Below are 14235 nucleotides of genomic sequence, written 5' to 3'. Positions count from 1 at the left end.
ATTGTGTCCACTCGATATAACCATGATTAGTAAGTTAACCCTTCACAGGTTGTTCGTAATAACAGCTGGGTCAAAAGGTTGTTTTACCCCCGAGATTACCTCTTATTCCTTAAGTCCCACTAATCCTCTAATGAACAATTGGTTTGTGATCTAATCATCAAACCGAGTCTCTCTTGGGAAAATTAGAGGATGGGGCCCCTTGTTCAAGACCCAGAGTCAGCACTTAAGGGAACAACCTCTTTACTATCCCTGAAAGCGGGTAGGAGTGAATTCCAGCTTGCACCCTATGTCCCCAGCTATCTACCCGGACTTACCCCTGAAATGAAAGGCTTATTGAGCCGGCGTCGTTGAGTCAACCCTCACTTATGCAATTCTAAGGATAATCCCGAATAAACAGAAGTTCACAGTTAGCTCAAGATTAAGGTCAAATTACCTAGGTCATCATTTTGAAATAGTCAGTCTTAAACGGTAAACAGTGTTATAAAGTAAGAGTGACTTATTTCGTGGTTCGATCTTGTGCAAACTCATTGCATAGGACGCCCACACTCTTCATGTCATGACATGTACGAATTAGGATCACTTCATCTGTAGCACTTTACAACTCCTTACAACAACTATAGAGTGGGTCGCATCCGATAGTGTTACCAGAATAAGGCACCAACCTTATTTATAAACTATAGATCATTTTGACTGTTTACTCGAACCTGATCCACTTTTATGTCTCCACATAAAGTTCAAGTACTCATATAATAGTCATGGACCTTTTTAGTTTATTGGATTTATTTCTAAAATGAAATAAGCAATTCATATATTCAATAACAACTTTATTGAATTACAGAATGAGTTTATTGTTTACAAACCATGAGTTTTAAGACATAAAACACAACAGTTGTCGCCAATCTTCCTCATCAATTAAGCAAACTATTATCGCATTCTTCACATTAAGTCTCAACCAGAGGTATAACCCACCTTCGACAAAGTGATATACTTATGGATGCATCGTCTAGAACTGTCAGGGCAGTAGCCAAGTTTGTCAAGGCGTCCGCCTTCTTATGTTCTGACCTCGGGACATGTTACAACATCACGCTATCAAATTTCTCCATCAACTGTCTGGCATAAATGAAGTAAGGCTTCAAGTCATCATGCTTCACATCATACTGGAGTAAGAGATGATTGATTATCAACTTTGAGTCACCAAAAATCTCCATGCATGATACCTTAATCTCCAAAGCCATTTGGAAGCTAATTGTCATGGCCGGATATTTCACAACATTGTTCAAGCACAATTCAGTAAGTGCACAATTATAGGGCAACAAGTGTTTCTCTGGTGAAATAAAGATGTTGTCTGCCTCCGGGCCACTTCTTTGTTCTACACCATTGAAGAACATGATCCAAGGTTTCGTGATTTTTGTGAAGAGAATTTCATCATTGGGGAAGTCTTCTCGCAACTTATAATCTGATGGAATTGGGTGATCTACTAAGAAGTCAGTCAATGCTTGTCTTTTGATTGCCTTTTGTGGCACATAGACAATGTCGTATTGCTAAAGCATGATTGCCCATTTGACCAAATGCCCAAAGATGATTGGCCTAGATAGAACGTACTTGATAGGGTCGGTTTTCGCAATCAGATGAATGACAAAGGCTTACATATAGTGTCTCGGCTTATCGTTAGCGAAAAAGAGTGCAAGACACGTCTTCCTAATAGAAGAGTAATTGATTTCAGCTTCAGTCAAAGTTCTGCTTAGACAGTAGAGAGCACACTTTTTTCCCTTTTCCTCTTCTTGTGCCAACAATGCCCCCAGCGATCTTTATTGTGCAACAATGTACAATATCAATGGCTTGCCTGCTACGGGAGCTCCTAAGACAAGAGGGCTAAGCAAGTACTTCTTTATGCTATCAAAAGCATTTTGATAGGTCTCATCCCATTCAAATTTTTCTCCTTTTCTCATCAATATTTGAAAAGGTTGACATCGACCAGCTAAATTAAAAATAAACCTTCGGATGTAAGCTAGACATTCCTGAAGACTTCTTCACTCATGTAAATTATTTGGCCTCGGCATCTTCTGAATGGCATCGATCTTGGATTGATCTATTTCAATCCCCCGATGCCTTACAACGAAACCAAGAAACTTCCCTAAGGTTACACCGAACGCACAATTGAGAGGGTTCATTTTCAACTAGTATTTTCGTAGGCGATCAAACACAGCTTTCAGCTCCTTCAAATGATTTTATCGTTTCTTGGACTTGACCACAAGATTATCAACATAAAATTCTACATGTTTGTGTAACATGACATCAAACACCTTTTGCATGATGCGTTGGTAAGTAGCGCCAACATTCTTCAACCTGAAGGGCATTGCCTTGTAACAATCTATTCCTTTTGGAGTTCGAAAGGCCGTCATTTCATCATCAGTGAGAGCCATTCGTATTTGGTTATACCCAGAAGATCCATCTATAAAGGATAGGGCCTCATGCTTGTTGTCGCATCAACCATGATCTCTATGATAAGCAATGGAATGTAATCTTTCTAGCATGCACTGTTTAGATCACAAGAGTCCACGCAAACATGAAGTTGTTCGTTCTTCTTTCTAATAAGGAAAATGTTGGTTACCCACGTTGGGTATTTGACTTCACGAATAAACTCTGCTTCAATTAACTTATTGACTTCAGCTTCAATCTGGGAATAAGTTCTGGTCGAAAGCGTCGTTGAGCTTGCTTAACTGGCCAACACCCCTATTTGATTGCAAGATGGTGGACTGCTACCTTCGGATCAAGCCTCGACACATCTTTGTACGATCAAGCGAAAACGCTCATGTATTCAGTTAGCAAACTCATATATTTGCCTTCTTCCTCTCCAGAGAGTGATGCATTGATGAAAGTTGGGCACGGTTCCTCTACTGTGCCAAGATTCACCTTTTTGAGTTCGTCCACTATGGATATATCACCATCCTCTAAACCTAGTGGAGCATCTTCCACCTTCTCTTCGATCATTTCGTCTTCGGACTCTTCGATGAAACAACATGAAATAAAACATCGGCCTTCAGATCGCCAATGGGGATTCTAAGCGTATCATACCTATCGCACTTCGGCTACCTTGGTTGAAACCTTGAATTACCAACTTGTTGTTTGACAATTCTTCCATGAGGATACCTAATTGCTTCATAGTCGTCTTAGGCATTATATTAACGGTTGATTCATTGTCGATGTGAATTCGATCAATTCTTTATTCTCGAATGTATCCTAAGACATACAAAGTCCTATTGTAAAGCTTCGATCCCAACAGTAAATCTTCAGCTGAGAAACCTATAGTTGTACAACACGAGGCATACACATGCAGCATAGAGGTTGGTACACTAGATGCGTTGGATTCTAACAATACATCGATAAGAACGATCTTAGTTGTTTGAGGGAGTGACAACATGTCATCTATGCTGAACGATGGTAAGTCTTTTAATTCTTCCATCATTTTCGATGAACTTAGAGGAGTATCCACTTCTTCTATCGTGCTGACAGCGTGACAAGCAACAACCTCTAGCGTTTTCCTCGAACAGTGGTCGTAGAAGTTCTTTGGAAGGAAATCTGCTAACGTCACCTTTTGCCTAGATTGAAGGAAGTCCTCATTTTCCTCCTCGGCAAGTTTGGGCTTCCAAGCCTTCCTTTTTCCCTTTCTTTTCTGAGTCATATTCCCTCTTCTGTAACTCCATAGAAGCGTGACTCTTTTTGGGTAAGACTCGACTTTCACTTTTTTTGACACGTTATGACAATTCATCCCTTGTCATCGTCGCTATCAACATGTTCTTCTTTGTTTTGAAAATCTATCATTTGGGTCACTTGCTGAAACCGAATGACCATAGGTTCGAGAGTCCTAAACTGGACAAAACTCTCTCTTTCACCGTAACATATAGTTGATATTGAGGTATTCGAGTTACTGCCACTACGGCATGATTTGTTTGAGCAACCTCGTCCAAATCCAGCTCAATCTTCCTCTCATGAGCCACCCTTAGAATCAACTCCTTCAGCACAAGCATTTTTCGTCTAGGTGGCTAATGGCCCTGTGATACTTGCAGTAGTTAAGTTCGTCCACTTTTCCTACTTATTCTGGTCGTTTTTATTCTGGTAGCTGAATAAGTTGCTTTTCTTGCGATTGCTCAAGCATATCTGCAACATCCGAGTCAAGAAATGAATAAACTTTTTATGCCTCTCCTTCAAAGTTAGACGACGTCTTTCACCTCCATCGTCTTTCTTCTCAATCTTCTTGTCTTTTTCTTTCAAAGAAAATTTCAACAGGGTCGTATTAACGACCATTGATTCCTTTGTGGCGCTTTTCACAATCTTCTTAGTGCCCTTTATCTCTTTCTTGTCCTTCTTCATCTCATGGATCAGGAAATTCTTTGTCCCCTATTGGCGATGCTCAACCCCATATCGTGGGCATGAGTTTCCAATTCCTCAAATGTATGGTTTTATTCCCTGCAAAATAGAAAGAAGTCCCTAGTACATACCTTGGGTGCACATTTCTACCGCAGACAGTTCGATGAGTCGATCTTTGTAATCTAAGCTCAGAGCTCTCCATTGGTTGATATAATCGATGATCAACTGTCCTTTCCATTGTTTGTCATTTTTCAACTCCATCATACTGATAGTGTGTCTGGTGTTGTAGAAGCAATTCAGGAACTCTCTTTCCAATTATTCTCAATTGTCAATCACCTCAGGCTCTAGATCAGTGTACCAGTCAAAAGCATTTCCTTTTAGGGTTCTGATAATCTGTTTGACCAGTAAATCTCCTCTGGTTCCCTCATCCTCGCATGTTTTGTCAAAATGGGCAATGTGTTGTTTCGAGTTACCCTTTCTATCGAATTGCTGGAACTTCAGGGGTTGGTACCTAACAGGCATCCTCAAGTTGTCAACTCTCTGGGTGTATGGCTTGGAATACATAAAGAAGGTCTGAGACGGGCCTCCACACTGAGCCCTTATGGAAATCATGATTATATCTTGCAACTATTAGACCGTTAGAGAGGCAACGAGTTTGATTGCTGCAATTGAGCTTCATGCACCACGGTCTTCCCTTTGTCATTTGCCCTGCCAGCAGAGGTTTGACTTAACTCAGCAGTTTCACGAGCCTGCACTGCTCTCTTAAGGCAACGATCTCATGATCTTACTCCTCAACAGCTTTCATCAAAAAAAATTTCTTTCCATGTCCGCCATGACTACCTCGGTCGCCACGTCTGCTATCATGATAGATATCACATTCGAGTGTGATTCCCTCTTCGACTTATTGGAGGTAGAAATGGAGTTGTCAAACAAGGGATTTTCCTTGATGACAACTCTACCTTTAGGAAACTCTGTCATCTGTTTCAGAATGCTATGCATGATGACGGAGCTCTACTCTTGTCCCTGTAGAACCTCCTTTGAGCGACTGCGGATGACAGGTCCCATGTAGAAGTCGCTTGCAGAGTTACTTTGGATATAGCTTTCTTTGGTGTCATTGATTTGTTTGGATGTTGAGAGAGATGAGAGGTAGAGATGCCCCACTGGACGTGCCAATTTGTTTGCACAAGGCTTGGAAACTTATTTCGTGGAGTTGCACTTGAGTTGATGTCGATGTTGATTTGATGCAATGTGGTTCAATCTCTAGTACTTGATCCTCTAATTCTCTCTCAGTTGAATGTGTACACTTGACTTGAAAAGGCAGAGTGCGTGATGTTCTTGAAGTCGAAGTCTTGGAAGAGTCTTTGTATCTTCAAAAGACTTATGTCTTCAAGGAGTGTGCGACTTCAGGAATCTAGTAGTCTTCTGATTGTTGGGAGAGTTCTCTCTGGACTCTCTGGAATGTAGAATTTCCAACCCCCACAAATGAAGAGAATTCCTCTATTTATAGAGTTCTCAGGTGGGCTCCATGGATTTGGACTTGGTTGGTCCATGGACTTGGCCCTTGGACCCAACTAATTGGATTTAGGTCTTATTTGACTATTTTTGGGCTCAATTTGACTTTTAGCCCAGATAATAATATCAAATTGGGTCATTAATTTCACATAGTCCAACGTTTGTGATTAAAACACGTGACATCATCAAAATTCACCAATTTATGTCTCCAACTTCAATTTGAGGCCACCTGTCAACTTCTAATTGGTCCCAAATTCAATTATTTGGAATTTCGTCATTAATTTAGTAAATGACGTGACAATTTGTGATTGATCCAAAATTTCTCTTTCAATAGTGTTTATTGTATAAAAAAATTATTGAGATGGTAAATTACATTAGAAAAATAAATTAATAAATTAATTGAAAAGATTCTTTAAATATTACAAAAAGGGGTGGAAATGGTTCGGTTTGGTAGTCAAACCGATTTTCCTAATATGTGAACCGATTCGAACTGATTTATTGTTTAGACCGAACCGAACCGAAACGCATATGTGGTTCGATTCAGTTTTAAATTCGATTTTAGTATTTAAAAAAAACTATGTTATATTTTTTAAAATTAAAAAACAGTTTGGTTCGGTTCGATTTTAAATTTGGTTTTATAATTTTTTTTAAATATATAAATAAATATTATTCAAATCGGACGGAACCATATTTTTTAATTTCACCCAATTTTCGATTCGCTTTTTGTAATTTGGATGGCCACCCTGATACAAATACAAATTAGAAAAAGTAAAGAAAAAAACTCAATGAGAGTATCAGGATACACTTTGTCAATTAAAATAAAATAAATAAAGGAGAGAGAAAAACCTAAACCCTTTCGTCTTCCTCTCACTCTCACGTGCTCCACCTTCTTCTTCACAGTTCACGCTGGTTCTTTCCTTTCAGCAGCTCAGTATCGCCGCCGTTACCGCCGTCTTCTTCCGCTCGTGCCGACGGCGTTTTCTTCCTCTCGTCCTGCCGCAGCCTTCCTTGTGCTGAACTGATTTTCTACTCTCTTTGTTTTTTGTTAAAGGTATTCTCCCAATCTCCATCTATGTCTTTCTTCTCCCTTGAAAATTCAAATTAGGATTCTCAAGTGAAAGAAAGAAGGAGCTGTTTTGATTTTATTATTATTATTATTTTATAACATTATCAGATTAGCAAATTGGAACTTGTCGAACTGTTGTGTGTTGCCCTATGCCTTTTGATATCTTGCGTTTTTTCTGCCAATTGAGGCTTTGATCTTCTTTGTGTCTTTTTATATAGAATCGCTCGAAGTAATCTATCGTGTCATCCAATTCTCTTTTAATCCCTAGCTTGTAGGAGTTGTTTTGATCGACAGAACACATTTAACTATATTTATTGGTAGAGAAGAAAACAATGAATCTGTTTTGAAAATTGGAATTTCCAACTTGATTTTTGCTGGAATTAAGAGCCTTCTATTATGCTTTGTACGTCGTGTACGTGATTTAAAGAATTCACTTGCAGCCACAGGTGTGAAATTGGGAAAGATCGAGGCTAGTTCATTCCTGGTAAGGAAATTCCTATTTCTTGACGTTTTTTAACCTTCTTTATAATTATTCTCCGTGATTTCTCTTCATATTTTTCGCCACCAGTTTTTTTAGTTCTGCACCTTCTAATATTTGCGTTGAAATTATGCTTTAAGTATTGCCTTATAAGTATGAAACCTGCTTCCTGAACAGCTTATGACGCTTTTTTTTCCTTCTTCTGCGACTAATTTGTGACTGAATATGTATGATTTTTCCATTTTCCTTGTTGTTTTGGACAGAATCTAGCCGAGCTGATAATATAGAATAGTTCCTGGCTTATTGTAAGGGTCTTCAATATGGCAAGTGGACCTGGACTCGAATCTCTGGTTGATCGTAAGTAATTTCATTTATAATCCCTCAATCTGTTTGTTTTTATACGTATGTCAGTATGTGTAGTTCATTCAGTGTGAAAATGGGGTAATTAATCATACGAGGATATTATTGACCTCTTGAGGTGTGCAAGTTGAATAGATTGTCTTCTTTTGACCTGGTTATTAATTGTATTGGGCGATTCAAAAGCACGTCTTTGTATCGTTTTATACTCTGTTAAGGATACCACATTGGAAAAATCAAGAGACTTCAAAGTCTTTATAATATACACGGACTATTTTTTTTAATTACTAATTGGTTTTGAGATCAACCCATGTTACCTAATATATTGTTCTTACTCTTCTCACCTGCTTGTGCTAAAATCATCCTCTTAACTTTTTTTTTTTTTTTAGAAACAATATCAGTTATCACAAATGACGGCCGCAATATAGTGGTATGTTCAAGAGCTATCATCCAGTTAACTGGTATTTCATCCACCCAATTCGTGTTTATGTTAACAATACTTTATGCAGGGAGTGTTGAAAGGGTTTGACCAGGCTACAAATATTATCCTTGATGAATCTCATGAACGTGTTTACTCAACCAAGGTTTGTACAATAACCAATGTAGCTAAGATGGAATTTTCTACTTTCTATTGCTCTTTCATTAACTGTTAGTTTAGAGAGAGAATTTTTCCAATATGTAAAAATAACTTATATATTTCAGTTTCTGCTCTTTGTGGCCCTCCTTTTCTTATTTATTTCAATCTATTTTGTCAATGTCTTTTGACTTTCTATTTGAACAATTTCTCTGGCGTTTGCTACATGCGGGGATTGCTATTTCCGGATCCCTTGAAAACTTGGTTAGTAGTAAAGTTGAATAAGATATTTTTCCTTCTTTCACTCACTAGATATGAGCAAACCTTATTACACCTTAGTTGATGAATTTCTATTCTGGTGGTTCAAACATAAAATTTTGTACTTAGCTGATTGTTATTTGTACTTTTGTTTATATTTTAAATTAGAAAACATAACCCTAGGTTGGTTAAATAATGTGATTTGAGATGTTAAAAAATCAGAAGAAATGTGAAAAGAGTAGTAGAAACAAATAAGGGATAACATGATGATTAAGAAGTGGGAGTTCCAGACTTTCAATTGGTCATATTTTGAAGTATACATGAAAATTTTGTATTTTAAATTTCAAGAATGATGTTAGATCTAGAGTAAATCGTTTCCACCGCAAGGAAAGCATGTTTTTCAACAGATACCAAAAATGACCTCATTAGCTAAACTCTGGCCTAGTTTGCTATCCACTAGGCAATGGGCAATATGTCATCTAGTTTTCACTTATGATTTTATGTTCATTTTCAATTATTCATCACATGGGCCTTTGTTTTGGGAAACTGATCCCATGATTATATTTATATAGTTTTTGTTTCTCAGTTCCCTAGTTCAAATAAGAACCATTTTCACATGGATCATAATTTTACACTCGACGTAAATGTTTATACTCATTAAATTGTGTGAACGGATAAACTTTCATGTGATTTGGGTTGCTTGAATTTTCTGATTTGATGGCTTTCAAGGAATTGAAGACTATGCATTTGCCCTTTGAATCTGCAGGAAGGCGTTCAGCAACTTGTTTTGGGTCTATATATAATCAGAGGCGACAATATGTAACTACCATCTCACTTTTTTCTTCTTTTCTTTCTTTTCCTTGAGAAGTTTGGAAACCTAAAAAATGTATCATTGAACAAGAGGTCGGAAGTCACATCTCCATTCCTACATATTGTTGAATCGGAAAAAAAAAATGTTGCGAAAAACACGTAGAACTAAACTATTTTAAAATTATGTTTTGTTTTTCCTTCTTAATTTCATGTATATTTTACCATGGTTTACTTTTTTAACCATTAAAACTATTCTAGAATTTGAATAGTGATGATGATAATGGGCTGTTTATTTTATTCCCTCATTGTTTTTATATTACAAACTTAAAACTGTTTTGACACTCATAAAGTTCTTAATTTTCTGCAGAAGCATTGTTGGGGAGCTAGATGAGGAACTTGATTCTAATCTGGACTTGTCCAAATTGAGAGCCCATCCTCTCAAACCTGTGATTCATTAATTGGACCAGGAAGCAATGAATGAGTGTTCATTATGAGCGAGCTTCCATTAACAAGTGAAGCTGTTAACGGTTTTTGGCTTTACCTTTCAACACCTTTGACAGCTTTGCTTAGATAAGCGGGTATTATTCGATGGTTATGGATATTAAATATTTGAAAGTTAAATATTTGGAATTTAAATATTTGAGATATTTAATATTGTGGTTGAATATTTAATATGATCAAATACGGTAGAATTAGGCAGTTCAATAAGAATAAAAGAGTCGAGTTGAGGTGTGTGCACAAGCTGTCTGAAACATTTTTAGATAAAAAAAAAAAAAAAAGGAAGAAAAGCAAGATAATTTGTTTTAGAAATTGCATGTTTTGGGAGCTCAAAATTAATTAGTTAATTTTTTTTGTCGGTTTATTATGTTAATCTCTTATTAATTAATTTTATCTAAAATATTTAGGAAGATTTTTAAAAATAGAAAGATAAGAAAAACTATTTACACAATGTTAATCTTGATTTTTTTTGTTATTTCTATTAGTAGTTTGAGATTTTTTTTGTTATTTCTATTAGTAGTTTGAGATTTTTTTTGTTATTTCTATTAGTAGTTTGATATTTTTTTTATTTGTGAAAATTTCTTAAATATTTATTAATTTATTAATATTGATATCGAAATTGATTCTAAAATGTTAAATGGAATTGATACTAAATAGTTAATTATTTTCTTTCGAAAAACAAATTAAATTTAAATTAACCAATAAAGATGGAAAATAAGAATGAAGTTTAATATAAAATATAGGTGTAATTGAAATTAGGGTAAAGTACAAATTTTGGGTATGTTATAATTATGTATTTAGTATTTGGAAAGATCCATTAAATATGCAACATACTAAAGCTGTAATTTTAACATTGATTTTGATAAGTATCGATCTCTTCTTAAGTTTCTAATTTCATCTAATGTATTATTGAATGAGTCTAGTTCAATGATAATTTATAAGACTTTTCTTTCTAAAAGTCGGAGGATCGATCTTTCATCTCTTAATCTTGGTTAAGTATTTGTAATTTTCATCTTCAACTTTAAAAACGTTGTAATTTACACTGTATGGTATGTTGTTTGTGAAAGCACTAAAGGGTTTAGGCGAAATAATAAAATTGAAAGTTAAGAGTGAAATTGTATACAGTTTAGATAAGTTATTGAATTGTTTGATAATCATGAAAATATATAGTTCATACACTACATGTCCTATTCTTTTTTGAGTTCGTTTGATGAAAGAGTTTGTTATGTGGCAACTATTGAATTATATAAGTTTTCGAGAATTAATCTAGTTCACAAACGAAACTTCACAAATATCTTAAAGTTATAATATATTTCATATCTAGATTTTGTCATAATTTTCGGACAAATATAGTCTTAATACTTATTCTCTCTCTTATTATAGTTTTAAAATTCTTAGAATTTAATATTAATTAAAAATTCAATCGGAAATTAAATATTAAAAATATCATATTATCAATTAATACTTTGTATTTCGTAGATTAATGTGGGGTATTATTTAATGAATGTGATTTTATTCTTTCACTTATATGATATTTATGTACATATAAAATGTTTATTTCAAATATGTATGAGGTTTATTTTAAATGTGTTTAAAACAAATACAAATTTAAGATTTTATATAATATGTACCTCATATTTTAATGTTAGTCTCATTTCTACTAAAATATATATTCCACATATTTTTTTCATATATATACATGTATATTATATTAAGATAGATAGTGTCCTCCGACTATTTAAAATATACCCATATATATTTGAAATTGAAAACAAAATTTACAAATAAACTCATATATACTATGTACTATAACTTACTTGACTTTTATGTGCGAATTATTAATGATTGTCATACGTGTGAATATGATATTTTTTTCATATGTATCTTTTTTTTATTTCTATTTTCTTCTTATTATTATTTTTAAAAATGTTTGAAATTTTATTATTTTTTTTCATATATATATGGAAAAAATCACTTAAGATGTGTGAATTTGGTATATTTTTTCATGTGTCTTTTCTTATTTCTTTTTTTATTATTATTTTTTAAAATGTATGAAATTTGTGGAAAGTGATATAGACATATTTAGACTAGATTTTTGTGTAATATTTCATACATGCTATTCATGAAGAAAATAAAGAGTTTTAATAATTTTGTAATTAGACCTATATAATTAGGTCAGAGATTTCTATATAAAAGACCTAAAGAATCGGCAAATATTACGTTAATGTCTTGAACATTCATTTTTTTTACAAAAAAGACCTATTGGTCTTCCTATCTTCACTAATATTAGTGGCTATTTATAATCTAGCCCTCACCTATAATATATATTTATTTATTTATTTCTCTCTCCCTCATGCATATTCTCTCCCCTCATGCATACTCTCTCTCCCCATGCATATATTCTCTCTCTCATTGATGGCTCAGCACAAATGACACGAACGACTTGGGACGAATCAATGGTGTGGACAGCGTGGGGCGAATCGATGATGGTAGGTTGAACAGATTCAGTCGACGGCATGACGAGACAAGAAAATTTAGTTGACGACGACGGGGAGAGAGATCCCTGGTGGCCATGGCTGAAGAAGAATAGATGAATATTAGGATTGGCAAAAATTCTCACGGGTCGGGTCCCTGATAACTTGTGAAATACAAGTTATTTATATTGTTTTGTTTAGATATTGCGGCTAAAAGAAATAAAAGTTGCATCGATAGTATAGAAATTGGCTAAGAAATGCAAGAATTATAAATTGTCGTCAATACACCCACTAACACCATTGTGATGGTAGAATAGAGTGTTTCAATTTATGTTTTGCAGGAAATCAGTCACCGCATGCGTTAATGGCTCAAAGATAAAAGAAACAACGCATCTACGTCACATTGCGCCCATCATTCAGGAATGAATAAAGATCAACGCAAAGACAGCACATGCGATAATCGATCAAGAGCTTAGCGAACAAAGAAAATTCAACTGCATGTGGTAATAAAAAACAACACCGCATGTAGCAATCGATCGAAGATGTAAAGAGCAACGTATTTGCAGAGGAGTCTGACAAATTTACAGCTTTCAGTAGTGCATTTCTGACGGGTTAATTGCGTAACAGAAGGAATATTCACTCCGCCATTTCAGGAACTACCATAACCATAAAGTGGGGACCATGAAGTCAAAGAGCCAAGCTTCACCTATAAATAGCTTCTGCAAATTCACTGAGAAATATACTTGAATACATAGAGACGTGCATATATCGATTCTGAGAGAGAGACTGATCTGAAACGACTGTCCAGAGTAGATCCGGGATAATCAAGAGACAAGGTCGAGAGGTGAGTCTCCGAGCAAGGAATCCTTCCAATCCTCGTCGTTGAAGCTCTGTGCGAAGGTCATTTCTACCAGAAGAGCAAGCCTGAGAGGGAAGCTCTCCTCTCCATTTCTACCACACGCCAACAAGCAAAACCTCCGTTTAGGATCTGTGTCAAGATGTTGACATTCCTTCTGTATTTATTTCTAATCTCTATTTCATCACTTGTATTCATCTTCTTAATCTTTCATTCACACCATGTATCGAACGCTTAATCTTAGTATTAAATGTTATGCTCATTACCATTATCATCTCTCTGTCTATTTCCGTTCATCCATAATCCATTTTTTTCATGATGTTTTCCTAATTCCCTGGGTAATTAGTAAGAATTAAGCAAGAAAATTAATTTGTGTTAAGGAAATAATTAAGTTTAGCTAAAGCATGCTCGATGGCATCTTCACCTATGAGAGCAGAAGTGAAGATGTTATTCTACCTATCGAGAGAAGGTTAGAAGAATGCGTTAACTAAAGCGAGAAGTACTTCCAGAGATGGAAGCAACCTCGCGTTTATCACGTTCATCCCTGTTTCACCATAGAGATATAGGGACGCAGTCAATCACCGATAGGTGTACGCCAAGGGAAAGCGGAACCTTAGTTGCATCTTTAATGCAATTGACAAACTTGCGTTATCTTTACTAATTACTCTTTCTATTTCTGATTCATCCATAAAGACTTACCATCATATACCACAATCCTTTGTATAACTTCACAGTCAGTCTCGACCTCAGTATCATGTATCACGTATCTTGTATCTTGTATCATATTAGTTTAGGATTTTATTTTATTTACGCAACTTTATTTTATCAACATAATTTTATTTCACCGCAATTTACATTACTGTATAAACAACCATTCTTTATTAATTGTAAAAACCAGTCGCATATACCACACTGTGTTCAACCTCGGATTATTCTGAGAAACTTGCGTTGGAATTATACTTGGTTTCAGCGCAAGGAAACTTG

General features: G+C 35.3%; 1 protein-coding gene across 4 annotated transcripts; it reads left to right on the top strand.

Moving 5' to 3' along the window:
• Positions 1–6567: 6567 nt before the first annotated feature.
• On the top strand, positions 6568–10095 carry LSM8 (Small nuclear ribonucleoprotein family protein). 4 transcript variants are annotated; one of them, XM_039037805.2, is made up of 7 exons: positions 6568–6931; positions 7387–7430; positions 7688–7781; positions 8171–8211; positions 8291–8365; positions 9380–9432; positions 9791–10095. In XM_039037805.2, the coding sequence occupies exons 3-7, from the start codon at positions 7745–7747 to the stop codon at positions 9879–9881; spliced, it is 297 nt and encodes a 98-aa protein (XP_038893733.1). In that variant the 5' UTR covers positions 6568–6931; positions 7387–7430; positions 7688–7744; the 3' UTR covers positions 9882–10095. The 4 variants fall into 4 exon arrangements, with proteins under 4 accessions (XP_038893733.1, XP_038893735.1, XP_038893736.1 ...); XM_039037807.2 differs by having other exon boundaries at positions 6613–6931; positions 7393–7430; XM_039037808.2 differs by having other exon boundaries at positions 6659–6931; positions 9343–9432.
• The last annotated feature ends 4140 nt before the right edge of the window (positions 10096–14235 follow it).

The sequence above is a fragment of the Benincasa hispida genome, chromosome 8, assembly GCF_027475165.1.
Source record: "Benincasa hispida cultivar pf3 chromosome 8, pf3_genome.v1.1, whole genome shotgun sequence".
Lineage (NCBI taxonomy): Eukaryota > Viridiplantae > Streptophyta > Magnoliopsida > Cucurbitales > Cucurbitaceae > Benincasa > Benincasa hispida.
Note: the sequence above shows the minus strand (reverse complement) of the source record. Positions and strands in the feature narration are given on the sequence as shown.

Bases quoted from the DNA above. Each gene is read 5' to 3' on its own strand.
- LSM8 (XM_039037805.2), top strand. From the start codon at position 7,745: ATGGCAAGTGGACCTGGACTCGAATCTCTGGTTGATC. The intron at 7,782-8,170 runs GTAAGTAATTTC...TTTTTTTTTTAG, and splicing joins ACTCGAATCTCTGGTTGATC to AAACAATATCAGTTATCACA. The intron at 8,212-8,290 runs GTATGTTCAAGA...TACTTTATGCAG, and splicing joins ATGACGGCCGCAATATAGTG to GGAGTGTTGAAAGGGTTTGA.